The sequence below is a fragment of the Perca flavescens genome, chromosome 3 (genome assembly GCF_004354835.1).
Source record: "Perca flavescens isolate YP-PL-M2 chromosome 3, PFLA_1.0, whole genome shotgun sequence".
Lineage (NCBI taxonomy): Eukaryota > Metazoa > Chordata > Actinopteri > Perciformes > Percidae > Perca > Perca flavescens.
The window spans coordinates 26,472,540-26,500,453 of record NC_041333.1 but is presented as its reverse complement, the minus strand read 5'-3'; the positions used below and the strand labels follow the sequence as shown (position 1 = coordinate 26,500,453).

Here is a 27,914-nt window from a genome sequence, read left to right as displayed (position 1 = left end):
TTTTTCTTTCCCTTTGCTAAAAATGTCAACAGTGTCATCTAGTTAAATTTTTTCCCTAATACTGAAAGGTTTCAGCTACACATTACACAGATATTAATACACACTTAGAGTCCCTATTACAGTAAAAAATAAATGTGAATGTAGATCAAAGACAATTGACTTGTTTTACTATTTTATTACAAATGTACAGCTTATGAGTTTCCATTACGACTGACCTTTTTAAGTCATTGTTTTCTCTACTTTATACAGTTTTAACATCTTCTGTTAAAAGATAACTCCAATCTCCCAAAGTGTAGAGCTGTAATGAAACGCAGCGACAGCAACAGCACAGGCCATAGTGCACCGCCAATGGCTGAGTATCAGAAGTGTGTGTGTGTATAATTCACTGGCTGCAGATTTAATGTTTGTACTTTGTAGAAGGCTTGGTCCAACTGATAAGTTGAGGGTGTGTGTTTGATGAATCTTGGACATGATTAAGGTGTAGAAAGTGTTGACCATGTACTGACAGAAGCATTTAACATTCATACTAGAGGCACCCTACGTAGTGTCTTTTAACTCAGAAAAGGACTAGGCCATGTGCATTTTAGACCCTTCTCCCGACATTTTGAGATGACTGTAGTGCTAAGCCAAAGTGCGCTTCAGACCTTTTCTATTGCCCCATCCCGATTCAAACCCTGCCTCCTGCACCTAATGTACTTGTACTAAGACATTTGGGAGAGTGCGGTACAAATGTGGATCCTACTTTATCTGGCTGGTGTTTGAAAATAGTGCAACTCAGACCACACCGCTGAGTAATCGCATACATTAAACTGTTGTTCTCGGTCTTCGCTTCCTGCCAATTCTATTAGGATCGCCACTATGTACAATATAACTACATAAGGGGGTAATACCACAGCATAACCATACTCACAAGTCTTACAATATCTACAAGTACATTGGTGCCAAGACTGAAAAGCTGAATGACGATTGGTGAAAAGATCTCGTAGCCTGAAGTCCACTTGGGCCAAGAAATAGACATAAATATCTTGCAAACATAACCCTAACATATAGCTTAATATAAAATATAGCATGAAAATATATGTTCATATATATGGCTCTAGTCTAAAACTTGGGCAATCATGATTGAAGGGACGAGCTTTTCTGCTGGCCCTCGTGTGTGTGTGTGCGTGTGGTGTGTGTGTGAGAGAGAGAGAGAATTGGTACATCACTGTAACTCAGCCAAACAGGTGATGATGATGATAATGTCCAAAGGCATCAAATATTAAACAATGACACATTTCATGAGTGTTCTAGAAATGATTTGTTTTGACATGGAACAGTCAGAGACTCCGAGTGACGATGAGGAGGGGGGGACAAAAGAAGAGCTGAATGTGATCTAGCATCAATCTCTAAAAGTGTTTGGGGCTAATTAAGGTCTAATTGCTTCTTGCTAAAAGGCAGAAATACGAGAGAAAAAAAATTGAGATGCAACGGCTGTTTAAAGGATGAGGTCAATAATCTCAGGCAAGTAAATGTAATGTGGAAAGGCTTTCTGAGCACCGTGCGTGATTATAGAATATTTACCAATGCAAGAACAACCGACTGTTAAAGCCACAAACACTTTGAGAAACTGGCGCCAGAATCATTGGAGAAGGATCAGAGGTGAATCTAAACTAGAAGAGGACGGTCCTCCTGGCAGCTAGGAAAGACTTTTTAGATCCTATCTGCATCCTTTGTTAAAGATATGACCATATTTGTTCGGCACAGTACAACTTTAAACCTCCAGTAGGCTAAGTGCGCTCTCTTTGTGATAAAAACAAAACAAACAAAACACATCTTTGTTCCCAATGCTGTCTCCCATTAGCAGTGTTGAGAGACAGTGAGCTAGAAGTGACAACTTCTGGGGCCCAGATCAGCAGGCCGTGACAGAATCAATCGGAAAACAGAACGTGAGCTCGATTGTGCTTGCCAGACGGTCTAAAAAGTAAACGTAATACATGGCAAACTACATCAAACACACTTGAGGTGGTTAAATCAATTTCAAACGAGTGTATATTCTCAAATGAAACGAAGCAACGGGTATTCCTCATATTTACTTTCCAGGTTGCTAGATCTGGTCCTTTCCACAGGACTACTTGAAGCTTAACTGCAACATACCAGTATGTGTATCAACTTAATGTGACTGAACATTTGTTACCATGCATACAAATAATGGCTGCTGTGTAATACAAGCATCCACGAGCACACCGCCATGTAAATATCATCCTGCTTTAAACAAAGACTGGAGGGGGGGGTGTTAGTCCTCATACACAAACTGGACCAACTATTATCTTGCTTGGCACAGCAAGAATGAATACGGTTTTTGAGATGATTCCACTGGCTCTGTTAAATGAGGCAAATTGTGAGATAAGTCAAGCCAAAACATTTTGATCAAGGTCCTGTCATAACGCACCAAGGGGCTTTCGGTTGGACAGAAAATCGAGACCAAAAACAAATCTCCCCCAACATCCTCTCCCCTTTGGCAACTTTTCAGCCCCTTGGCCACAGGACACATCACAACATGAAAAAAAAAAAAACCTCAACTGTCACTTAGAAAAGGAGTGCTTGAGAAATGTTGAGGACCATCACAGGTTATTTCTTTCATGTGTCTGTGTGTGTGCTTACTTGAATCCCAGTTAAGCACATACTTCCACCTGTCTCCCTATTCCACTAAATGAGAATCATATTTGAGACAATAAAATAAACATACATAGACAGTTAAATCAAGATGACAGTCAGTAAAAATGTCAATACAAAAAAAAAACAATAGGCATAATAAACGACAACAATAAGTCACAATTATTCCAGTGTAAGTTTTGTTTGTGTAAGTCAGTCATTTTTTTGTCCTCAGGAGGTGCAGACCAAACCAATCTGCGTATTAAAAAAAAAAAGAAAAAGAAAAAGAGAGAGGAAAGAAATCAAAACATGCCAGATCATGCTGTGTACCACCGACAACAGGGGGTGACGGGTCGGAGAAACGCTGGAGCCCTCCTGCAAAAGTTAACCCAGGAGGAAGCATCTGATAGGCTGGGTGGGGGGGGAGCTGGATGGGGTCCCAGGAGATCCTCCTCTGCCCCGCAAGCGAATCTTGTCTGGGACGGGATAGGAGACATAGGGGCCTTGTGTCTAGTTAGAGAGGGAAAAGGAGAGGGGGGGGGGGGAGAGAAGGTCCTGACTCCACAGGATGGAGGGACAGAGATGGTGTGTGGAGTATGTCATTTTTTTGGTCTATCTACTTCCCTCTCTCGCAGCACATACTTCCTCTCTCCCTAGCTGAGGTAAACCGGGGGAGGGAGGGATGACGAGTGACAGGGGAGAATAAATAAAGCGGTATCATCTCCGGATCCAGTTCACTGTACATCGCCACCGTTGGATTTCACGTATGCTTATCACAGTTTAAGTGGTTTATTATACACATCTGACTCCAACAGATAACTTAGGTTGCAGCAGGCTGTAGTTCCCATGTTGGATCCTTCCACGAGTCCTACCCTACTTTCTCTTCCACACTTGTGGAATTTCTCCTTTTTCAGTCCCCTGTAGTTTTTCTACTAAACAATCAATTCGCTTTCCCCTCCCCCAATTCCTTTGCCATGCATGTTCCAGACTTTTTTTCCTTCCCTCATCGCGGCCATCGTTACCCTGATCGCTCCTGCTTCCTCGTCCTCCCATTAATAGCGTGATCCGGTTTTCCCCTCTATCTTCCTCTCCGAGAAGCCCCTCCCCATCCCGCTTAGCGCACCCATGCATTGATCCGTTCTCTCTCCTCCCTCTTCCCTCTCAATCCATCCATGTAGTTGGTGGGTCATTGTTTCTTCTCACGAGTGGTGATGGTGACCAGCTGCTTGGCAGCCTTGGCGATGTCGTAGGCGCACTGGATGACCTGCTGAGTGAGGAGTTGGTAGTCCACCGCAGGGCCGCCAGGCTCTGAGGGCGCCGCCTTGCGGCACTCCACCTGCAACCGCGAGGCACTGGAAGCCAGCAGGCGGAGGGAGCAGTGGACTGCGTCTAATGCCGGGCGCTATGGAGAAATGAAGGGAATCAAACTCAACTCCCATGGTGTAAACAGACCAAGGTAGATACAGAGATCAACAGGCAGACAAATAAAAGAGAAAAAGAGACACACAAAGAGAGAAATGAAACATGAGTAACTTAGGGAACTTACTTTGGGGAAGAGTGAGGCCATCTCAGTGACAGCAGAGTGGATCTTCTCAGAACATGGAACAAAGCTAAAGAAGAGATGCATTTTTTTATTTTATCTTAAGAGTAGGGTTGGGTACCTAGTAGCTGGATTAAACACAATGGTTAAAATGCTGACAGCTTACATTAAGCGGTGTAAAGTGTGACTGTATTTCCCTGTAGAGGAGTCCAACACCGGGACGTAACAGTTTGCAGCTGACGTTGTCAGTAAAACAACACAGACGGTGCGTTTACTTAAAACTCGCCAGCCTCGTGGTGCATTCAAAGTTATTGTAAAATACTCTTTTCCCATCTGGTGATTGTTTTTGTCGTTTGCCAGCAATTTACTGGTGAAATAAGTCATTGTTATAAGTTACTGTTATTACATTATTAATCAATCATATAATTTTGACCATATGGCCTTAGCAATAAACAAGCCATTCTTTAATGTCGCCAACTGTCGTTTTGTGCTCCTTTTTTATATTTTATGTTATATACTTTATAAATATATTTATATATATTTCGGTTCAGGCACCGGCACCGTTTTAAAAGTATCGTTTTAGCACCGGTATCGGAAAAAACCCAAATGATACCCAACCCTACTTAAGAGACATTTTAATTGACATTCAATTTTCAACGGTGGCCTGATCCTAAGATAGCTTTATTTGTATAGCACATTATAGGCAACTCAGACACAATTTCATTGCAACATCAACAACTGCATTCGCCTGGTGCAGCGGTTATTAAGTGTATATGCATATAACAGAATTTCTGAGCTAGATGTTCCTGCGACTTCTCAATGTGTTATCCAATCAAGATGATCACTTCTCAGCAAGGATATAGTCTTTTTTGGCAGACCTATCTGTGGAGTAAGGACTGGCTACAGCCCAGATACACTATGGGATTGTCTGTGTTGTTTGCATTTCTTTAAACCAATCACATTCGTCTTGGGCAGCGCTGAGCTCCAGTCCCAGAGAAGGTGCCTCTGCAAAATGGTCTTGGGAAGGAATATTTGTACCCTAGAAATCCAGAGTTCTCTCAAGAGCACAATTTGAATTTGCTCAGCGAGTCACTCTGGCATTGAGTAATGATGCTCATTGTAGCCGAGCTGCACCAATCACATCGGTGTATCTGATATAGGCGGTCCAGAGGCGAGCTAAACAGATGATAACAGTTTAATCTACCAGTTAGCTCTGCTGGTAGCTAAGCGTATGGGGCTCTGGATACGTCACCCCGTGTATTATTGTGATTGGTCGTAGTGTTATCCAATTGCGTGCAGTGAGATTTTCAAATGCATGCTTGGTGCCGCCCCTCGAGTTGGCCATTTTCATTACTCAATGCCAGATCCTTAATCTTTCGGATTTGGGTCTGGATTTCCAGGCTAGAACATCTGCACCCCGCAAAAGAAAACGCCCCAATAAAATATTAAATGAAGTCAACTGTTCACACAATACAGTAACGTGAGCTATTTAAATTAGCTGGTTAACCGTAATTTGCTCTTATCGTATCACCGTGTATACTTCCCCACCAATCTGTCCTGAAACATCCCAGTTAGATAGTAAATGTCGTAAACATAGTTTGTAAATCTTTACAATCATTGACCGAAAGAACCAAGCAGGCCTGTCTTGTTGCACAATCCAAATGTTCTTTAAAACTTGCCATTTTTCTGTAGCGAAGGGATTTTGAGAACAGCAACACACAGAGAGCGGAAGTTGAGGGCCAAAGCCTGACATTCCAGACTAGCAAGGATATAATTAGTAGTGTTTACTCTAAGGTAGACAAATGTTTCTAGTTTCACTTTTATCCATCTCTGGGGTGTCTTACACCTACCTGTCGTGTTTGAATTCCTGAGCAGCCCTGAGGAGCTCCTGGATGTTCTTGGTCACCTGCTCAGTCTTCAGTATGACATCCTCTGTGCAGGGTAGGGTGGGGTCTGGCTCCCCCATGTCCCCACCTCCTCCCTCCTCAGACTCCCCACGACCACCTTCCTCCTCGCTGCTGCGCCCCATACTAACAAAGAGAAACGCAGACATCTACTTTAATAATTAACACCTTGGGCTACATTAGAGAGCAGTCTCAGAGGAAATTAATCAGTTTGAGCATCTTAACACTTTAAGAGTTTAACATCTTCAGAGACTGCCTGTTTATTTCTCATTAACAACTGTTAGCAAAGATCATTAACCCCCATATCTGTGTGTGTGTGTGTGTGTGTGTGTGTGTGTGTGTGTGTGTGTGTGTGTGTGTGTGTGTGTGTGTGTGTGTGTGTGTGTGTGTGTCTCACAAATGTACAGTACTGCATAGTGTATACAAACAATACAAAAATGCATCAAATAGAGCTTCAGAATGAAATTCTTAAATATGAAAAAAAATAACAGGAAATAATTGGTTTCGGTTAGCAGTAGCAATTAAAAAAATTCTATTTGCCAAAAAACTGCAGATTAAAACACACTTGTGTGTACAGTGATTTGCAGTGGGTCTGACCTTAGTGAGAGGTCGTATGTTTGTGTGTTGTCATAGTCGCTGTCAGTGCCACTGCCGTGCTTCTCTGGTTTGGGGACCTGGGGAGAGAAACAGCAACAGGCTCCATCAGGCCAACGATCACCCACCTCACCAAACCTCCCAAGCTGTTCACTCGTGCAGAGCTCCAACAAAGTTCAAGCAATTGTTTCCAATGAATGTGATGATTTCAAGTCCACTAAATTGCTAGATTTTTTTTTTTCTTTTTTGGGCTTTTCCACCTTTAATTTTTGACAGGACAGCTAGGTGAGAAAGGGGAGAGAGAGGGGGGGGAAGACATGCAGGGAATTGTCACAGGTCGGATTCGAACCCTGGACCTCTGCGTCGAGGCATAAACCTATATGTGCGCCTGCTCTACCACTGACCAACCCGGCCACAATGGCTTAGATTTTAAACGTTGTTTCAAATCACCGGTTTGTATCTTTTGAATAAAATCTAAAAAAACATTCCAACCCCTGCAGTATTTGTAGGAGGCTTATTTTAACAAAACAATGCAAGTCTATAATCTCAACTTCCCACTGAAAATGCAGTGAAGGTTGGAAAATCAGTCTAGAACCAAAAACTGTAGACCCTCACCATGTATCTGCCCATCTCTGTAGATCCAGACAGATGTTGGCCTCCATACGGTGCTGGACCCCCTATACCACCCTTCCGTACCTGTGAAAAGTGAGGGAACACAAGGAGAGAAAGAGAGAGATGTGTGGACAAAGAGATGGAGAAGGGAATGACAGATTAGCAGATAAAGATGGATAAAGAAATTGAAAAAAAAAGTGTGGGCACAGAGAGAATAGATGTTTTTATAAACAGCAGAAAAACAAGATGAATGAGCCAGTGAGAGTAGCGGCAGATCAACTCGGCAGCTCATCCATCATCCCATCAAGACTACATGCCTCTATAGTTATCCAACACTGAAATACAAAGAACACTGCTAACTAAACTAACCGGTGATGAACAGCTATACATCACACAGAGCATCTAAAAAGGACTACACACATATTTTACACTAATGTTGATCTCCATTATTAGAATGCATAATAAGCAGAAGTGGTGCATAGTTGCATGTGAGAGAATCCTATATTTGATGAAATGGCTAACAATGCAATGACAGACAGAATGCTTACATCCAGAGGATGCACGGCTGCACTGCAGTGAGCAAGGGACAGACAGGTGAAGAGACAGACAGACAAAAAGAAAACAGACAAACAGGTAAATCTTTTTGTACGGAGATGGTGAACTGGACACGACTCCATGGAGGTCTCCATAGAAAGGTTGACAGTAAGTGGTGAGTGGTTGTGTGTCTGCATACTGTAGCTTCGTAGATGCTGCTGTAGGATAAATGCTAGTGAATGCTGACGGAAGCCCTGAGAGGCAAGTGAGAAAAATATTCTTGCGATGCATCCAAGTCCGATCTAAATCTCTTCTGTGCTTATGACTTAAGAACAGGTGAATGGTTTTGCCATGTGAAACACATTTATTTGTGTGTGTTGCTGTAATACTCCTCTCCACTACCTCATGTTCTCAATAGGACTAAAACTCACCTGGCACCTGGAAGAAAACATGGATGCCTTTAGTGCCATTTAAAACATGGGGTAGTGGTGCACTTCGGCCTCTTGTGGTCAAAATGAGTATTACAACAACAAACACCTAAATATAATAACAATAATAATAAATAAATTATGAATAAATTATGAATAAATAATCATAATCCCCCCACCTGTTTCACAGAAAAAAAAACATTTACAGAATTTAGAAAGATTATCTAGGCAAAACCTCTTTCTTTTTTTCACCGAGAAAACAATTTAGATCAGACTTAGAAAATCGATCACCAGAATTCTTTTCTCTCTTGGCTCTCAGGGCTTCCGTACTTATCAGCCACTTTGCCAAAAACAAAGACATTGGAGGCAAAAAATGTCCTTCCCTTTGTGTGTGTGTGTGTGTGTGTGTGTGTGTGTGTGTGTGTGTGTGTGTGCGGGCGAGCGTGTGCGTGTAATGGCATCCGTTTGTAATCATAGCAAATCCTAAATTAAGCAGCTGACCAGAAGCAGGACAGCTAACTGGGAGGTCAAAAAGGGTTGAAAATGTAAAGGTCAAAGGGTAAAGAGCAGGCTAGAGAGAGAGAAATCAGAGGACTCGCCAGGCAACCAAACAGACAACGCAATCCCTATTTTCCATCTTTCTCTTAGACATCACACTTATGCACTTCCCTTTTATTGTGCTAAAAACCATAGGTTAAGGTCTTATTGTTCTTAGACAAATCAGTGCTACACTTTCACATTTTAATGGGGGCCATGCACAACTGGACCTTTCAAAGAGAAGGATCGGGAACTGAGATGCAGGAAGAGATAAAGTTAAAGGGAAATAGAGAGATCAGGATTGAACTATCACCCATTAATATGGCCAAAGAGAGCCAATCAGGGCCACCAAAAAGGAAGGTGGGAAGTAGAAGGGGCCGCGGACTTCTAACTTACGCTGGGTGTGTTGAGGGGCTGCAGGCGGGCTGCCAGGGAGTCCAGGACTGGGGGACCATGGGCCGTGGGGCCGGGGGCCGCCCCTGGCTCGTACATTGAGAAGGCCTGGCGGTCCCTTCGGTGGGGATGGGAGTGGGTGGCGACCGAGGAGGGCACCGACAGCCCTGGGGGGTCCGTTCCTGTCCCAAACCCACCCAGACCCACTCCGCCTATTCCTCCTCTCATCCCACCCCCTTGCCAGTGGCCTCCTCCTCCTCCTCCTCCTCCTCCACCAGGCCCCCCTACCCCATGGCCAGCTGCCCCCCCAGCCTGCTGGCCCCACCGCAGCGCACTGTTCTCTGTCTGCATCCGTGTGATCTACAGGAGAGGAGGAAGGGAGCAGGGAAGGATGAGAGGATGGTGGGAGGGACATGGGAAGGTTGAAGGGAAGGGAGTGGGTGTCAACTGAATGGTTAAAGACAAGCATCCGCAATCACATGTACAGTAAAAGGCTCACACAAACTCATAAATGTTAACTCATCAGTACTCAGGAGGGAGGGGATATGTGGTAAAGACACTTCAATAGGTTACATGTCGAGGCAGAGATTAGTTCCTGGAAATGGGGTGGAAGGAAACATAGGCCGTCCTGTATAAATACATAGTTCATTTTCAAAGGTCAATATGGGCTCACCTGCACTGAGGTACTGTTGACTACAATTCAGTTTGACCACAGTATTTGTTATCTGCAGTGTGTGTGCGCACATAAGTGTTTGCTTGTACAAGTGCATGTTTGCCTCAACGCTTTCCTAAATCCTCAGTCAAATGACAAAAATAAAAACACTAAAATGTGTCATGGGTCACGTTGGCGGACACTGGCAGCCACTTATGAATACAATGAGATAATGAGGACTCCCAGGAAACCAAACGAAGCGACAATGAACCACAAACAAATGAAGGTTATTAAGTCAAAAATCTAAACTACTAACTGTCTAAACTAAAAATTAAAAATTAAAATAGTATTTGTAGCACCCTCGCTTCGTGAGGAGATTCTCCATGAGAATGACTTCTTGCTTTAGTTACTAAATTACACTGAAAAGCTGTAACCAAATAGATCTTCCAGAAACAACAGTGTAGGAAAATGACACCCTGTCAAGGAAAATACATCAACTTGCAAAGATATTAAAATATTCACTTGTCTCTCCATCACCCTGCCCTCCTTCTGTCTGAATAAATTGTTTGCTTCTCATTTTGCCAACGTGTCTTTGTCTCTTTATCTTCTGTGCTCTTTAATACCCTCTCTTCGTCTAGGCATCCATCTCATTTTATAATCCAACTTCTCCACTAGGTTTTATGTTTATAAGAAACAGTTCGTGCTGACTTTTCTTGCTTCATCCCATCTCTCTTTCATGCATCCTGTTGCGCTCTACTCCCACGTTTTTCTTTCTCTTTTGCTCTGTACTTGACATTCTGTGGTTGAGGTTGTGCATAAGATGACCCTCTGAACTTATGACCCCCCTCCCTCCTCATACTCCCTACCTCCTTCTGGAGCCGCCGGAGCTCATCGCTCAGGTTGTTGTTGACCTTCATCAGCTGTTGCACCTTGGCTTCTGAGGAGGCCAGCGCCTTCTTTACCTCCAGGTACTCCTGCAGGGTGATGGGGCCGTCTGACAAGTCTGATGAGTCCATACTCTGGATTGATAGGACATACAGGCAGGCGGACAGACAGGTAGAAAGAAAGACAGAAACAGACAAAAGTGGACAAAAAGGCACAAACAAAGTGAGGAAACTGATATCATGAGAATTGTGAAGCTATTCCAGGGTATAAGCCCAATGTGAAAGTGTTTTTACAAATGAATCTAACTCATACACTGTGTCTTAGGCTGACACAATTCTATGGTAAATACTGCTGTATGTAACATATGCAGTTTTTTGCAGAGGTAAATTAGTGCATTTTGAGCTGGATAAAAACACAGCTTACAACTTTGAGAGGAGTGAGGGCTACAGCCAGTACTACAGCTGATCACACACATAGACAGTAGAGCCTCAGTTCTTATTCACAATGCACCATCTGCCCCCACTTCCTGTGACCCTGGAGCATGCTCAAACACATTTCTATACCACTCCCTAAAAGTGAATAATGAATGCACATATTTCTAGAGCGAATATGAGAGTGGAACCTCTGACTTGCGGTTTGTCAGAGTTTTCCCCAATGAGTCCACAAAAAGCAGATAGTTACTGGTATAGCTGTTGTTTACTTTGTCATTTCTACCGCTCTCCTTCTGCACCATTTTCCTCTCTTTCTCTCTCACTCAATCTCCTCTTCCATTCCCTCTCACTACACTCTCTCTCTGTATGAACAATGCCTCTCTGACAAGGACCCAGAATAGCTGATGATGTCACTCAGGAGCTATGTGGCAGCCCTAACTGCTGCCACTCCCCGCAAAGCATGCCGGGACAAGCAGTCATTAAGAGGACACCATGGAAAAGCTTTGCTAGCTGATGCAACTGCTTTTCAATTTTTTTATGTAAGAAGAAGATGACTGAATTGTTGAGTAACAGTTTAAAAACTACAAGTGTGTCAGCATGTGCAGAGGTGTAGATTTTACCTTGAATAGTGTACTGCATTTTATCAAAGTGAGGCAAGATGTACATTGGTTTTCTGAAATAAGCAGTGTGTGTTCAAGTACCGTACCTTTGCACGGTTGCTGCGTTGCGTGTTGTTGTTGTTCTGGGTGGTAAGCTCGCTGTCTGTGTCTTCATCAGAGGCTACACTGTCGTAGTCATGCTGGTCATCATCAATGCCCAGATCAAATGGGTCTGACAAAGGGGGAAAAAAAATCTTATTTATTACACTTAATATAAAGTGTATCAGCCCAGCTCTTTTCATCTCTCCCTTGGAAAAGCTCAGACTGATAAGACTGCTGATTGATTTTGGCCAGCTTTCTTTCCATTATTTCAGTGGGGGTCTCCATGTTGGTTTCACACAAGAAGCAGTTGTTAGATGCAGAGGAGGTAAGTCAAATTTTTATACGGATAAAAATATACTGCCTGGTCTGGCACAAACGTAACTCCTAAAACATAGCTCCACATCGTTCGCTGTACAGAGGTGTTGGAAAAAGTCAATGAACTGGCATATATCTATCCGTATTTGTAACTAGGTTAAGTTGTACGCCCTTGTTTTTTGCTGTTCTTTAAAAAGCTTTATAATTGCATTCAGCCCTCCGTCCTAAACTGTCTGTCCCATCCTCCCAGTGTCTCACCAGTAGGACTGCTGAGACCTTTCCCCTGCTGTCTCCTTTTGGCGTCACTCAGGATGTCGATGATGAGTGTGGCAAACTCCCGAGCATTGAAACGGGCCAGCTTCTGACGGCCCTGAGGGAAGAACGAGTCTGGAGTTATTAGAGTGCACACAGGGGGAATGACATGCAGCAAAGGACAACGGGTCGGACTCAAACCCGGGCCGCTGCGGTAAGAACTGAGCGCCTCAGTATATCCGATGTGCGCTCAAACTGGTGAGCTACTGGGTCGACCCCGGTCTAAATGTTACTTAAGTTTGTATCATCAGTTGTGTGGAATATAGATACAATCCAGCCCACAGTCAGTGGTTCACTGTGTGACTAATGTGGCCAACGACCATGTGCTGTGGAAAAACACAGTCCACACACACACACACACACACACACACACACACACACACACACACACACACACACACACACACACACACACACACACACACACACACACACACACACACACACACACACACACACACACACACACACACACACACACACACACACACACACACACACACACACACACACACACACACACACACACACACAAGAAAGAAACATTGCAATTACACGAGCATGCTGGCATCCATATACTGTATGAGAATAAAAAGATCACTTTCAAATATAGTGCTAAACTAGAACTATTATACAAAGCGATGTGCTATTTAAAAACATCACTTTGGAAGACAAAAGAAGGTAAAATGTTCATCTTTGTGTGCGAGTGTGTTTTTCTTCTGTTTTTTTCCCACCATGACTAGACAGCACAGCGCGGTAACTGACCACATTGAAGTGCCCAATCAGGGAAAAGCAAACGTGGCGATGCGGGTGTTTTTTCTGTGTGTGTATGTCCGTGTTAAAAGTCAATGTTTATAATAATGAGCCACACAGACGAGGAGAGAGGACATATGGGATTTCTCTCTCTCTCTCTCTCTCTCTCTCTCTCTCTCTCTCTCTCAGAGAGCGAGGGAAAGAGGGAGAGGGGGGGGGAGAAACACAGATGGATTACATCTTCCCTCCTCTTTCACAGCTTAAGAACATCCCTCGTCAATTTCAGACTCATTCTCGGCTTCTCCCCAAAACACATACACTGTCTAACTGTCTAAGATATCACTATGCCCTCTTATTTTTGCACGCCAGTTCTTTCACCAGTTTTGTAATTGTCTACAGGTAAAAACTAGCTAAAATTTCATTAGTATGTATTTATTTGTATCAGCTAATACAAATGTATATGAGTATATGCATGCTACTTGTATTGTAGGTATGTGTGAGAATGAGTGTGTGTATGTTTACCTGGTTGCGTGTGGCAGAGTATTCAGGATTGACTGGTAGGAAGGGCACCGCGCTGCGTTCTGTTACCAGAGTGCTGTGGTTCTGGGTCGTAAGCCACACTGGAGACACAAATATGAAGCACAACATAAGTCTGTGTGTGTGTGTGTGTGTGTGTGTGTGTGTTTAAAATGGAACATGGGCAGCCAAACACCCAGTCCATCCACCCACACATGCACACAGACATAAAAGCACAGTAAAGGCCATACAGTAGATCCTAAAACTGAATTCCGGCCCCTATAATCCACCGTTGTGCTTTTAGCCCTCCCCTTGTGTGTGGCTGAGTGTGTACGTGTATTTGTGTCTGTGTGTACCTGTGTGTGTGTGTGTGTGTGTGTGTGTGTGTGTGTGTGTGTGTGTGTGTGTGTGTGTGAGAGAGTGTGTGTGTGTGTGTGTGTGTCTTTGTATTCTTGCCACTTACCTGCAGTGCTTCTGTCAGAAAGCACAATTTGACTGCTACTGAAGGAAAGGGAGAGAAGAAATGGAAAAAAAGAGAAGGAGACAGAGCAAGAAAGAGCAGAGGAGGAGAGCGACTCAAGAATTTCAGAGGCACTTCCTCACTCTCTTTCCTCCTCCCTCACTCACTCCATTTGGCCTTCCTCTTAAACAGACATTTTCCTTTTCTCCTCACTCTCCCCTTCAAACTCACTCTGTGCTCTCAACATTCTTTTTCTCTGTGGTTTTCTCTCACTCCTTTTGTTCTCCAAGTTCATGTCAATGATGTTTTGTGGAGGTGTTTTGTACTTTAAACGTCTTGTTTCCATATAAGGAAAAAGTCATAACACAAGACATACAGGTCTACCTCACAGAGCACAAAAGCAGCACTTGAGGAGGGAGGAGATGAGGCTCACCTGCATCGTTTTCTCTGCGATCTACCTCATCATACACATCCATTGCTAGCTCCTCAAACAGCCGATTGTTGAGCTGTCAAACAGACAAACAAATTGACACCAGATAAATGAACAGGTGTATTTGTACATGCCTACACATCAGTGCAACAGACACCAGTGTGAAAGGCAAGAGAGCAAAAGAAAACGGACATTAAAACATCCTGATGTACAGCTATCTGGGCTGCACATTTTAAGATTTTACTTGGCATGCGGTCTCATTTTTAGTCAACCATCGCATTTGTCCTAAAACGCCTGTGTCATGGTTTGCAACTTAGTCTTTCAAATGTTGATAACAGACCATCAGCTCTCAGTTTTTGGATTACTAGCATTCTGTGGGGCAGAACAGATGGCTCTGGACATTATTTTGGTAAGTAATAGAAAATCTGGCTATTACACCAACCAACTTGTTTTAAGTACTTATCTTTTTACATTACTTAAAAACTAGTAGTAAGTTTTACCTTGTCAATTCTTACCACTGTCTGTAGAATTATGCTGTGAATGTCCAATAAACCATAATTAATAAATCTCACAATTGAACCAAACTCACTGCTTGGAGCTTCTTCTTGGCAGCCTTGGCCAATTCTGAGAGGTCCAGACTAAAAGAAACACAGAAGACAACAGTGAGACAGGCACCACAAAGATACAGTGTAATAAAGAAAGGGAGGCAGAGGGAGGGAGGAAGATGTGGATATGGAGAGAAGAGCAAAAGGTAAAGAGGCGGGAAGGGTGTTTGGCTTGAGGGGGGGGCAGAGCGAGGGAGTGCACATTTAGGGTGGGATGCATTGGGTGTCAAGTCAAGAGGGCTTGATGTAATGGTGACTGTCATTTGGAGAAAAATAACACGGAGAGCAACTCTCTGTACAGTCCCAGGGACAGGGTGCATCTGTACATGTGGCAAGGTCCAGCGAGACAGAAAAATATCAGCACATATTGACAGTCAAAGTGTTACTTTCTAACTATATGTTGCTGTTCAATTAGTGTTAAATGTGTTAAACTGTAAAACAGCAGTTTTCCTGCAATCTGAAATTTTATTTTAGATAGACTTAACTTATTTCAGGACAAAAAAATGTATGCAGCCACTAAGGACATATGCTAGTGTACAATGTGAATACTATGGATATTACTGATGTGATTCTCCTGAGCACATCACCTTACTTAGTGCAGGAGGCCATTTGACAGACTAAGGCCTAACAATTTTCCCACTATCAATCCACTCAAGAAGAGATAGGCATATTGTGGTATAAATCAGGGAAATCTACAAAAGATGGGGTAGCAGACAGAGGGGATTGGAATGAAGGAAATGAAAGGAATGAAAAAAGGAACAAGGAAAGTAAAGATACCTCTGTGTCGGGCACTTAGGACGAGCTCTGGCTCCACCAAGCGCAGCGAAATGGAGAGAACAGAAGACGAGTGAGAAAAAGGAAGAAACAGACAGAAGGACGGGTAGAGAAGCCATATCAAAACAGCTTTAATTGTTATTATCCATTTACCAGAACAGAACAGATGCAAGTGGAGTTAGATGGTAGCTCAGAAGACGCCCTTAAGTAACAAATAGATTTTGAGGTGCACTTGGTTTAGCTGCATAACATTTGTGGGTGTATTTTTTTAAGCCTCTTCTCTGACTCTCCTAAGAAAACCCAGGACAAATATTTGAAGGAAGCTGAGCCAAGTAATACTGAACTTGATTTATCATAAACGGACAAATCAAACCTGCAGTTTGGGATTAATTTAAATCATTGCCGGTACCTGTAATAGCTTAGATAATTTACACTGAACACCAAGCTTTCGTAGAGACGCCAACGATCTGCTTTAATTAACTCCTTTGGGTGGGGTTACATATACTATGGTGCCACCCTATGGTCAGAACACTAAACTGCATCAGTATCAATTAAGGCCAGGGAGACATAATGAAATGAAGCAGTCATAGTATGTCAAGTATGGCAAGTCAAGTAGCTGAAAGTTCAAGTATACTAACAAAGATACTTCATGCAATCAAACCACACCATGCATGTAAATGCAAGGCATTCATAACCACTTTAATACAAAACAATAACATCATGGTCCATACCTGTCTGCCATTTGAGGAATGATATAATGGCCATTCTTGTGATCTGAGGAGAGGAAATGAGAGGAGAGGAGACTTAATAAACTGGATAAAAGCTACCACATATGTCACTGAGGTTAACTGCTATGCTTAAGGGCATGTGAGGTGCACAAAAAACTAGTGCAGTGGGTTACCTGGGCGCCGCCCACAAAGGTAGAAGGCTAGTCTGTCCGTCAGTTCGTACTGACACTCTACCAGCCGCTCTGCTAGCTCTATATGGCCCGCTTGCCTGGAACACAGACAAAAACAATTCTACCTTTTTTTTTTTACACCTTTTTTTTTTTTTTTTTTTATCATTTTCACCATTCTCCCATAGCAAATGTAATTTGAAATGTGATTTAAATGCTAACTGTGTTGTTAATTAAGTGTGTTTTCACTGTTTTGTACCTTGCGTAGTCCATAGGTGTCCGTCCGTTGATGTCAGGTGCTCCGGGGTCTGCACCGTACACCACTAGCAGCTCAGCCTGCAGGATCTGGCCTGCCTTGGCTGCCACATGGAGCGGGGTAGTGCCTTTCTCCTGGAATTAGGACACACAAACAGAGTCAGGACAAGAGGCCTGGCATTAAAAGAGTAACTGAACAGCATGGCTAATTGCTAGATAGAGTGAGTCGGCGAGTAGATTTTTCCTGACCGGGTGGAAGAAGTTGGCCTGAGCACCGAGGGACAGGAGCCGAAGACACGTCTCTAAACTCCCCGTCCGCACACTTGAGTGAAGTTGCTAATAAAGAAACAAAGAGGAGGGGTAAAGAGGAGAGTGAGAAAAAGAGTGTCTGGGGTGGCAAGATTAAACATCACGCAGAGACAGAACCAGGCAGAATCCCCTTATTAGCTAAGTGGAGCTCCACAGCATTAGAGATCATTATTACATCCTGCTGTGTCATTCAGATCACTTCCTGCCAGGAGGTTTTATCAGTGTGCATGATTGTGTTTGTGTGAGCGTGTGTGTATACACGCACATTTTTTATAATGGGAGGTCTCCCACGGACATCTAAATTAAACATCCTTTGTGCTTACACAAGCAATTCAGCAATGTGGCAATGTCAGTATAGGCTAATTTTGCTAACATTATCAACCCCTCTGCTGTCAAATACTGAGCCCTCACCTTACTGAGGTCCTTGGTAGTGACGCCATCATCATCGCGGCAGGGCAGCTTGTGCACAAAGGCCAGCATCTGGTATTTGGCTCTGATAAACTCGGACTTAGTGGGACTGCACAGGAGTAGAAGGTAAGATAGTTAACAAGAAGAAGTACTTTATTAATCCTTTTTGGGATTTCATCTCTCACACTCTCTCACACTCTCACACACACACACACACACACACACACACACACTTGACCAGTATGAGCTACTGCTCCCCACAAAAGTCCTCAGAAAAACCCAGGACAATTTAAATTAGTCATTTAAAGTTGATTTGTATTTTGACTGAAAAGTAGTTCATGCTTTGATTTCACTTTTCTCCTTTTGATTCTAGTTACTACTGGTTTCCTGCTTGTTTTACAAAGACATTAAAAAACATACAATGCAGTACATCTTAAGAGAATGTGCACAATGTGCTTCTACGCATTTGTGAAACAGCACATTAAAGGGGACCTATTACTGTATACAACATTTCCAGGTTCATACTACGCATTTTGTGTTTCTACTAAAACATGTACATGGTTTAATATATTTTCTCATACTGCCCATGGCTGCTGCACCTGTATTCACCCTCAGTATGAGACGCTCTGTCTCGTTAAGCCCCCCCTCCCGTAAAAGCCCAGTCTGCTCTGATTGGTCAGCTTTCCATATCAGCGTTCCTGTTGTTGCTGTGTTGTACCGTGAAAAACACCAATAAAGACTTATAAACCAAATATTACACAACCAGATATGTTTTAGCAGTAATGTGACCCGAAATTGGGGAGAATTTAACGATATCGGCAGCCAAGATTGCAAGTTTCCCTGCCGTTAGCATGCAGCTACTATGGTTAGGGTTGTATTCGTTTGGCAGTTGAGTTCAAACATCAACAATATTTGCGCAGAATCGCTTTTCTAGACCTTTAGGTGAAACTAATTTCCGGCAGGTCCAAAACAGACCCTGTTTATGTATACTTTCAAAAACCCTCTGAGAGCAGAGCAATATTCATTAGAAAGGTGATTAATGACTATAGGAAACGGTTTACTGGGTGCAATTGCTCTTCACTACTGCAAATGCCAATTACGTCCAGAAAGGTTGTATCATATTCCTGGGCAGCTGGGATAATAATCTGCCCCAGCAAAGGTGATTGGTGTGAGATTTGTGTTAGTTCTGTGTGTGTTGAGCCTGTAGGGAGCATACTTACTGGACTTTGTCCTGGGGGTTGGGTTTCCTACGGCCGCTCTGTACCTGAGCAGGGTCCAGGAGGCTGTGTTCCCATATGGAGTTGGCCCCGTTACTGGCCAACGTCTGAACCATCTGAAACACACAAACACAGCAGCAACTCAGTGACGGTTAACCACAACGCAAGAAAACTATAAGACCATTCTGGTGAGTAAAGTCATGCAGTCCTAATGCAATATTGTATTTCCAGGTTTTAAATATATTGCTTTTATCAGTTTCAGAGTTTTTTTTGATTATGTGGCACGTTTTCTTAAAAAATGAGATGGAATATGCGGGATATTTATGCAATTTTATGCGATGAAATTGCGGGAACTTGCAAAAATTACGGTAACTTGCAAAAACTGAGGTTTGATGAAAAAGAGAAAAAAAAAAGTACACGGTACTGCATTTTATTTAACACCCTGCTTTTCGATGATGTTCACATCGCGTAATTACGTCACTTCATAACGTTCCCATGGCAACAGGGGAAAATGGCTGCTCTTGTGTGAAGTAAACGCAACATTTTTCAACTTTCTGCTAAGATATACAGTGGGGTGAACAAATATTTGATACACTGCCATTTTTGCAGGTTTTCCTACTTACAAAGCATGTAGAAGTCTAATTTTTATCATAGGTACACTTCAACTGTGAGAGTTGAAATCTAAAACAAAAATCCAGAAAATCACATACATGTATGATTTTTAAATAATTAATTTGAATTTTATTGCATGACATAAGTATTTGATACATCAGAAAAGCATTAGTACAGAAACCTTTGTTTGCAATTACAGAGATCATATGTTTCCTGTAGTTCTTGACCAGGTTTGCACACACTGCAGCAGGGATTTTGGCCCACTCCTCCATACAGACCTTCTCCAGATCCTTCAGGTTTCGGGGCAGTCGCTGGGCAATACGGACTTTCAGCTCCCTCCAAAGATTTTCTATTGGGTTCAGGTCTGGAGATTGGCTAGGCCACTCCAGGACCTTGAGATGCTTCTTACGGAGCCACTCCTTAGTTGCCCTGGCTGCGTTTCGGGTCGTTGTCATGCTGGAAGACCCAGCCACGACCCATCTTCAATGCTCTTACTGAGGGAATGAGGTTGTTGGCCAAGATCTCGCGATACATGGCCCCATCCATCCTCCCCTCAATACGGTGCAGTCGTCCTGTCCCCTTTGCAGAAAAGCATCCCCAAACTTCAGACGGGCCTGGACATGTGCTGGCTTGAGCAGGGGGACCTTGCGTGCGCTGTAGGATTTTAATCCATGACGGCGTAGTGTGTTACTAATGATTTTCTTTGAGACTGTGGTCCCAGCTCTCTTTAGGTCATTGACCAGGTCCTGCCGTGTAGTTCTGGGCTGATCCCTCACCTTCCTCATGATCATTGATGCCCCACGAGGTGAGATCTTGCATGGTGCCCCAGACCAAGGGAGAGTGACAGTCATCTTGAACTTCTTCCATTTTCTAATAATTGCGCCAACAGTTGTTGCCTTCTCACCAAGCTGCTTGCCTATTGTCCTGTAGCCCATCCCAGCCTTGTGCAGGTCTACAATTTTATCCCTGATGTCCTTACACAGCTCTCTGGTCTTGGCCATTGTGGAGAGGTTGGAGTCTGTTTGATTGGGTGTGTGGACAGGTGTCTTTTATACAGGTAACAAGTTCAAACAAGTGCAGTTAATACAGGTAATGAGTGGAGAACACAAGGGCTTCTTAAAGAAAGACTAACAGGTCTGTGAGAGCCGGAAATCTTACTGGTTGGTAGCTGATCAAATACTTATGTCATGCAATAAAATGTAAATTTACAGACCTCTACATGCTTTGTAATTAGGAAAACCTGCAAAATCTGCAGTGTATCAAATACTTGTTCTCACCACTGTATGTGACTTTTTTGCAACGAAAATGCGGGGATTATGAAATCATGCAAGCCCCGCTTATTTTGCGCGGAATCGGCCATTTATGTGTCAAAAGTGTGGCGTATTTGAAAAAATGCCCCCCCCGCATAAATATGCAGACTTTGGCTGATTATGCATTGAATTATGCGATCGCATAATCGCGTTTTTCTGGAGTGACTGTTTTATTACAAAAGAGCTAGAAAAAATATGTATAAACTGATGGATATGCATATAATTCAAAATAAATAGAGAAAATACAAACTTTTTTTTATATAAACACAGTGCTCACCTTTTGCATTATTCATTATAGTAAGTATTCTGGGCCTCAGGTACTGCATTTTATTTAACTTAATTTCCCTTTCCATTTTTTTCACTTTTTATTTCTCAGCCTTACCTGCAGTAGTGCGGGAGGCCATCCACTGTGCCTCAGGTGCTTGACTATAGAGATATGGCGACCTAAGCTGCGGTGGACTGAACAGCATTCATCACAGATGAGGACCCCTCGGTTGATACTGGTCCAGCCCGGGTCTGAAAGGAACAGAAATAGATAATTAGTATTACAAGCCTTTTAAACATGCTGTGTGTGATGGTAAGACTTTTTTGGCATTGTGAAGAAACTTAGGTGTTTAACCACAATGGTCACTTTAGTTCAGGCTGCATTACAATAAGGGTTGCAAAGGGTCAGAAGATTTCCAAGGGAAGTTAAGCTCAGAAATTTGGGGAATTCTGCACAATTTCAATTTAAAAAATATATTTTAATAGTGGACTTATTTTGGGGGAAAATGTGTATAAAAAAGCAACACTAGGTAGGTCTTATGGCATATTTTCGTTAACGGTATGCCCTTGTAATTGAAATTTAACCATGGATTGCATTTAGCAGCATACTCTTCTATCACATGTACAGATCATTTGCCAGCATCCTATTAAATAGGGATTCAGTAAAATGACAACCCTCTGCATGCACAGTGCATTCTCCCATCACATGTGCAGCCCACACTACTGCACGTTGTAAGTGTAAGTTGTTCACTTAGTTTGCACACAGCCCACATTGTTAGTTTTTTAAGTACCTTTTCCCATTATTTAACTTGCTAGCAAGCTCACTCACTACATGGCACATTTCACATTGTATGCATTTCATGAATTATTAACGTATAGGCAATTTAATGGATTACATTCCATATTTCTATATTATTCCCATTAATTCCCATGGAAAGTGTCCAACTTGAATGGGTTAATCCTGGAATTTTGCAACCTTAATTACAATAAACTAGGGCTGTCAGCATTAACACGTTAATCGCGACGCGACGCAAGCATAACGCGTTCATTTTTTTTAATTGCATGCCGCCATTTATTAATTTATTTTCACTTCACATTTGCCTAACAGGCTACTATTTTGACCCTTTGCCGCACCTTTACTTATCATCAAGCTGCCATACTAACTAGTAACACATCCTCCTGCTGCTGGCTGTAGGCATGATGGAGAAATGCAGCAGCAACACAATTCTGAATGGCGCTTTTTATTTTCCAAAACTCCTGGATAAAGCTGGATCATAGACACACTGAATATTCCATATGGTGGGTTGTACTATAGCTCCCCTCAGCCCAATATTCTCTTTTAATTGTTACTAATGAACCAATGCATGCAGAGACCTGCTAACAATATAAAGCTCAATTTGAGTCTATAATAATAATAATAATAATTACTTAAAGCAGTCATCTCAGTGTTGTTCAAAACTCCAGAAAACAATGTGCAGTAAGTAGGACTGAAGGTCAAAGTCAAGTCAGATTCAAGGTAGTCTATACCCTTGACGTTCCACTTCCGTGATTGCTCCGTTGCCACCGGAAAATCCACCAGATTTCACTCATTTAGGCCGGATATCCGTTGTCTTGGGCTTCCTTTGTGTTGGCATTTTAAACTCTGGTCGATTAATGGGACTATGGTTAACCTTTTCTCAGATATCTGCGGGGTAAATCCAGACAGATAGCTAGACTATCTGTCCAAAGTTTTCGGTTGCACGACTAAAACAACTTTTAAAACGTACACATGTTCCACCAAAACAAGCTCCTTCCGAGCCTATTTTGCAGCGGCGCCGCTGCTTTTCTCCGGTGCTTAGCACCACCCAAGACGATTGTGATTGGTTTAAAGACATGCCAATAAACCAGAGCATGTTTTCTTCCCATCCCCGAATGCTATGATGAGTAGCCAGACTCTCCTCCAGCGCGCTTTGGAGGATGGTCTGGCAAAGTGAGACTAGAGTCAAGGTAACAGAAGATGTCTCACCATATTATATATTCGGCCTACTGGTTGTACTAAATATTACAGCAATATGTGAAAAGGGAAAACGTTAAATATTTTAAGACCTTTCTTCAATTTCAGATAAAGGAAACATCACTAAAATGTGCATGCTTCCAATCCCAGACCAAGTAAATTCTAACCTTTCAGTAATAAACAGCTTGGTATACTGGCTGTGCCAAATGTCAGATCTACTAGTTTACGAGAGAACAGGTTTTCCAAAATTTGGTATTTGTTTTAGTCTGGTACTGTATGATATTGCAGTGGTGTACAGAATTCTGGGTGGAACATCACTTTTTTCTACCCAAGACATTGGAACAGATGAGTGTGAATGAGGTGAGGATGGGAAGGGAAGCAGCTAAGGCCAATGCCATGTATCCTGACACTGGCAGACTAGTCATAGAGTAATATCAACACAAATACACTTACATACAAATTATGTATTCACAAACACACACATCTACTATCTGCATTAGTCACTCTCAGGCCGGGATAAAACTGTTGGTTTATGGTATTAATGAAGCTAAAATAGTCCATCATCAGATAAACTGACATGCTGTAAGTCTTTTTGCCCGTAGAAAAAGTAGCAGCAAATGCAAAATGGCTTTGATAAGCGCTATGGCATCGTTTAGAACAGTAGCCTGTAGGTTTTAAAAGCCGGACTGCAGCAATTTAATTGCTTAATCTGTGTAATAAATAAAAAAAAACTCCCACAGGCTAAACCATCTTCTTGGCTCGCTGGATCAATATGAGGCTACACCATTAAGCTATTAGACTTGAAAAGACTATTTGCAGCGGGTATTGGCAAAATCTGCAGCATGACATAACATTGACATTTGCTTTTATAGCTGTCATTTAAGCCTGCATAAAAACATGTACTACAATGAGTATACATGCTATGATATGATGACCTGACAAAGATCCAAGTAGGATCACAACTTTGTCATTATTAAACTTTAGTGGCATGGAGTAAGTGTACAGGCGTTACCTTTTCTTCATTGACACGGTTTTCTGATAGCCTTGCACCTATGTGATGTGTATAATTATTACTCTCCTTCAGATAGGATAATATTTAAAGTCTGGAAAACTCTAAACTAAAAACACTAAAGTGGCTTGGATTTACATAATTTGACTCATAACTGGTAAGTTTCTACACTAAAACTTAAATCAGATTTTACACTGGAGGAGTCTCACAGGTCTAAATAACCATTGTAATATCCAGGAGCAACATGTAGATTAGATAATACTTTATTCATCCCACAATGGGGAAATTCACTTACTACAGCAGCAGTTTTTCCACACATGCTGGCCCAAGTCACTACTAGTAGGTTGATTGCAATTCATACACAGTTATTAATTCCTCTAACGTTTAAATTCGACCAATCACCAGTCACAACGTCAACAGTAACACTTAACATAATACAATAAAGGAATTGGATGCCAGTGTCAAACTGCTCTAAATGTGTGCACAAGAGTCTCAGTTTTCTTACAGATGCAATACAATTGCATCTGTGCTCAATAAAGTGTTTACCATCATGACAACATGATTCATTGTTGCTATAAACTGTGCATATTGCCACGGTGTGACATTAAAACCTCCTGAGGCTTGGCTTGGACTGGGAGTATCAGTCGTCCTTTGTAGCCATGCCATCGAGTTATCCCCTAGTATGACACAAAGCTGGGTAGTAGGGAGGTGGCCGGTCACCAGTGGCTAGGTCAGCATTTTGCAGAACGCACTGCGTGTTATCATAAGGAAGGGCAACATGTAAAGAGCTGATGGTAGAATAAGAAATATAGCCTACAGCTAGTAACAGGTAAACCAACACAAACAAGTTAACCACCATTATGAAAAAAACAGTAAACATCTAAGGAAACCCATGTAAAGATACAATTACCTCACAAAAAACATTTCCTTTTTTCCAATTGTGATTCCCGATTAATTTGTCTGGTAAATCACACATAAATCGCACTGTAAATTGTTATGCCATTCAAGGAAACAAGTTCAACTGGGGTTAGTCAGGTCAGATTAATAAGGGAAATGCAATTGAGGGGGCAAGAGGACAGACAGCAGAAGGGTATGTGTATAGTAGTAGCAGGGAATAGGTTCAAGTCATAAAGCAGAAGCAAGGTGAAGTCAGCAAGAATTTAAACACTGAGCAGTAGGGCCCTAAAGCTTATGACAGTTTTACACACAGAGACACATACATACTGCTATCAGGGGGAGCAGCTGTGAAGAGGACAGCTGTTGTCATGTACACATGAATGAATGCAACACATAGACACACAAACAAATAATCAAGTGCTTCAAACTAGACATGAGGGCATGCGAGAAAACTAAAGTATACAGGCAGAAGCAAAGGAGGGGATACGAAGGTTGATTTGCCATTAGCCTATGCCTACCGTTATCTAACTTTTAAATGCAGATGGGGGCAGAAGAGGTAAAAGTAGCCTACAAACATAAATGCTCATTGCAGCAGTCATACCTATTTTATACAAGGGGTGCACCGATCCGATATTAAGATCGGATATTGGTCCAGATATTGACAAAACAGCTGGATCGGGGATCGAAAAAATTAACAGATCCACCGGCCAATCCAGTTTTTTCCTCTGTCGCACATGTGAAACATGCTGGAAGAGTTGAGTGTACAAATAAATAAGAATTCAATAAATTACATCCATGTTATTTTGTCTTAGTTGGGAAAGTAATGTTTAGTTAGGAAAGTCTGGTGCCTTTAGTCTCTTCCACATGGTGGAAGGAAGGTATAAGGTGGAAGGTATACAGTGTATTATTAATTCAACAACGGTATGGATTGGTATCGGGTATCGACAGATACACAAAGCCCAGGCATCTGTATCAGGACTGAAAAAGTCGGATGGTGCATCCCTATTTTATACACAACAATATGGATAACATAACTTTAATCTGATCAATGAAGCCTTTTTTATATATATATTCTTTTCGACTTCATCTGATAAATGTTCCACTTTATGGCTTTCAAATTATTTTGCTCCTGTAAATTCCCATAACGTTAGTAACAATTTCATTTCTAAACTGTGCAGGAGACTAAAAAATACGGTGAAATAAATGAGTAGCTATACTAGTAGAAAGCTTCACTCAAGTAGGTTAGCTCTTCCATGGCTTTTCAACAGTCTACGGATACCAACAAAAACTAGTCCGATTTTGTTAAAACGACTGGCTTGTAGTTGACACGTTAGCTGAATCGGCTTTAGCAATAACTTGCCGTTTAGCAAAAGTTAGCTAGAGTAGCTACCGTTGTAGCTAAGCTAGCAACTTTAGCCAGGTACACTTTATCAAAACGCCGCAGGCTAGAGCTAACAATAACACACTTGGTTTTAAATATAATCATAATAATTTATGTCAGTACATTGGGTGTAACGCTAAGCTAAATGTGTAATAATGGCCAGCAACGCAGTGAGTCAAAATCGCCTGCTTGTTAGCCAGGCTAAGCTAACGCGTTAAGAAGTCTGTCCCGGCCGGTCACGAGAAATCAAAACAAACGTCTCTCCAAGTAGGAAGCGACATAAATGTGACACTCTGATCGTCCGCTGCAGAAATCGCATATGGTCCTGGTCAAATAAATATACATACCAAACTGTTCAATTAACGTTGAGCAGCTATTAGCCACAGATTTTCCCGTTGTGATACACGCCTATGTCTCACTGTTTATTTTGGGCCTAAGCGACGCTTGGAAGCCCTGGCCGTTTTCCTGCTCTGCGGACCCGCTGACAGTGACAGCAGCGTCGGCCCTGTTGCCCCCACTACGTATTGTTTCAGTATAGTGGTCTATTTTTGATTTATTTTCCTCCTCCCTTACCTGGCGCACTGCAGTCCGCGCAGACTTCTGTCCTTTGTAGCTTTCTTGACATCTCGAAAGTCGCTGAAACCGAGAGGTGGATGTCGGCGATGATGTAGATGATGTATAACTCCCCCGAGCTACCGACCGACGTCTGCAGTCAACCGATGCGGCCCCTGAATCCCCGGAAGCCGGGTGGTGCGATCGGTTTTCCCGGCCAGCTGACAGTTGAATTTCCCGTTTGTTCCTGGCTTGCGGTCCCTTCGCCCACGTCCACTAACGTTACTGAACTCAAGTCTGGAGCGAAGTTATGAGAACATAGTTAATCTGGCTGTTTGTATGAACCTCATATCGGAATATTTACTAAATCTGTTCGCTGCATTGGCTGCAACTCACCGAGAGACAGCAGATCTCTACCTGACAGTTTCCGCACACACACCCAAGATCCCTCCCTGCAGGCTACCTATGGAGGGACAGGGACGGGTGAGGGGGCAAAAATAACCCAGTTCATAAGGTAGATTTCACAGACAGATCATAATAAAGTAAGACATAGCATTTTTTTTTTAAATGTGCTCAATATGAACATGATTTAAATGGTAGCTGGTAATGTGGTAGCTATCAGATAAAATATATTTAACAGAAATATGTGGAACACTTATGTTGCTATTATTATTATTATTATTATTATTATTATTATTATTATTATTATTATTATTATGCTATTGTTGTTATCACATTTTTATTTAATTTTGTCATACAGTTTCAACACACAAATTCAAATGCAAAACAAAAAAAAATGTCA

At 42.3% G+C, this 27,914-nt stretch overlaps 1 protein-coding gene across 1 annotated transcript; it reads right to left on the bottom strand.

The window, feature by feature from the left end:
• Positions 1-155: 155 nt before the first annotated feature.
• git1 (G protein-coupled receptor kinase interacting ArfGAP 1) lies at positions 156-27,550 on the bottom strand. The gene is made up of 21 exons (XM_028573997.1): positions 27,134-27,550; positions 21,399-21,532; positions 19,098-19,210; positions 17,881-17,986; positions 17,410-17,496; positions 17,165-17,295; positions 16,912-17,006; positions 16,742-16,784; positions 16,014-16,040; positions 15,221-15,269; positions 14,635-14,707; positions 13,748-13,845; positions 12,419-12,530; positions 11,851-11,975; positions 10,695-10,847; positions 9,180-9,536; positions 7,288-7,368; positions 6,676-6,752; positions 6,025-6,204; positions 4,181-4,244; positions 156-4,036 (listed from the first exon to the last, which is right to left on the bottom strand). Exons 1-21 carry the CDS (start codon positions 27,183-27,185, stop codon positions 3,821-3,823), a joined length of 2,373 nt encoding a protein of 790 aa, XP_028429798.1. The 5' UTR covers positions 27,186-27,550; the 3' UTR covers positions 156-3,820.
• Positions 27,551-27,914: the final 364 nt, after the last annotated feature.

Excerpts from the sequence above, each read along its gene's own strand:
- git1 (XM_028573997.1), bottom strand. The coding sequence starts at position 27,185 with ATGTCAAGAAAGCTACAAAGGACAGAAGTCTGCGCGGACTGCAGTGCG. Across the intron at positions 6,753-7,287 it reads CAGAGATGGGCAGATACATG|GTCCCCAAACCAGAGAAGCA; the intron begins GTGAGGGTCTAC and ends TTCTCTCCCCAG. Across the intron at positions 4,037-4,180 it reads TGGCCTCACTCTTCCCCAAA|CGCCCGGCATTAGACGCAGT; the intron begins GTAAGTTCCCTA and ends ATTTCTCCATAG.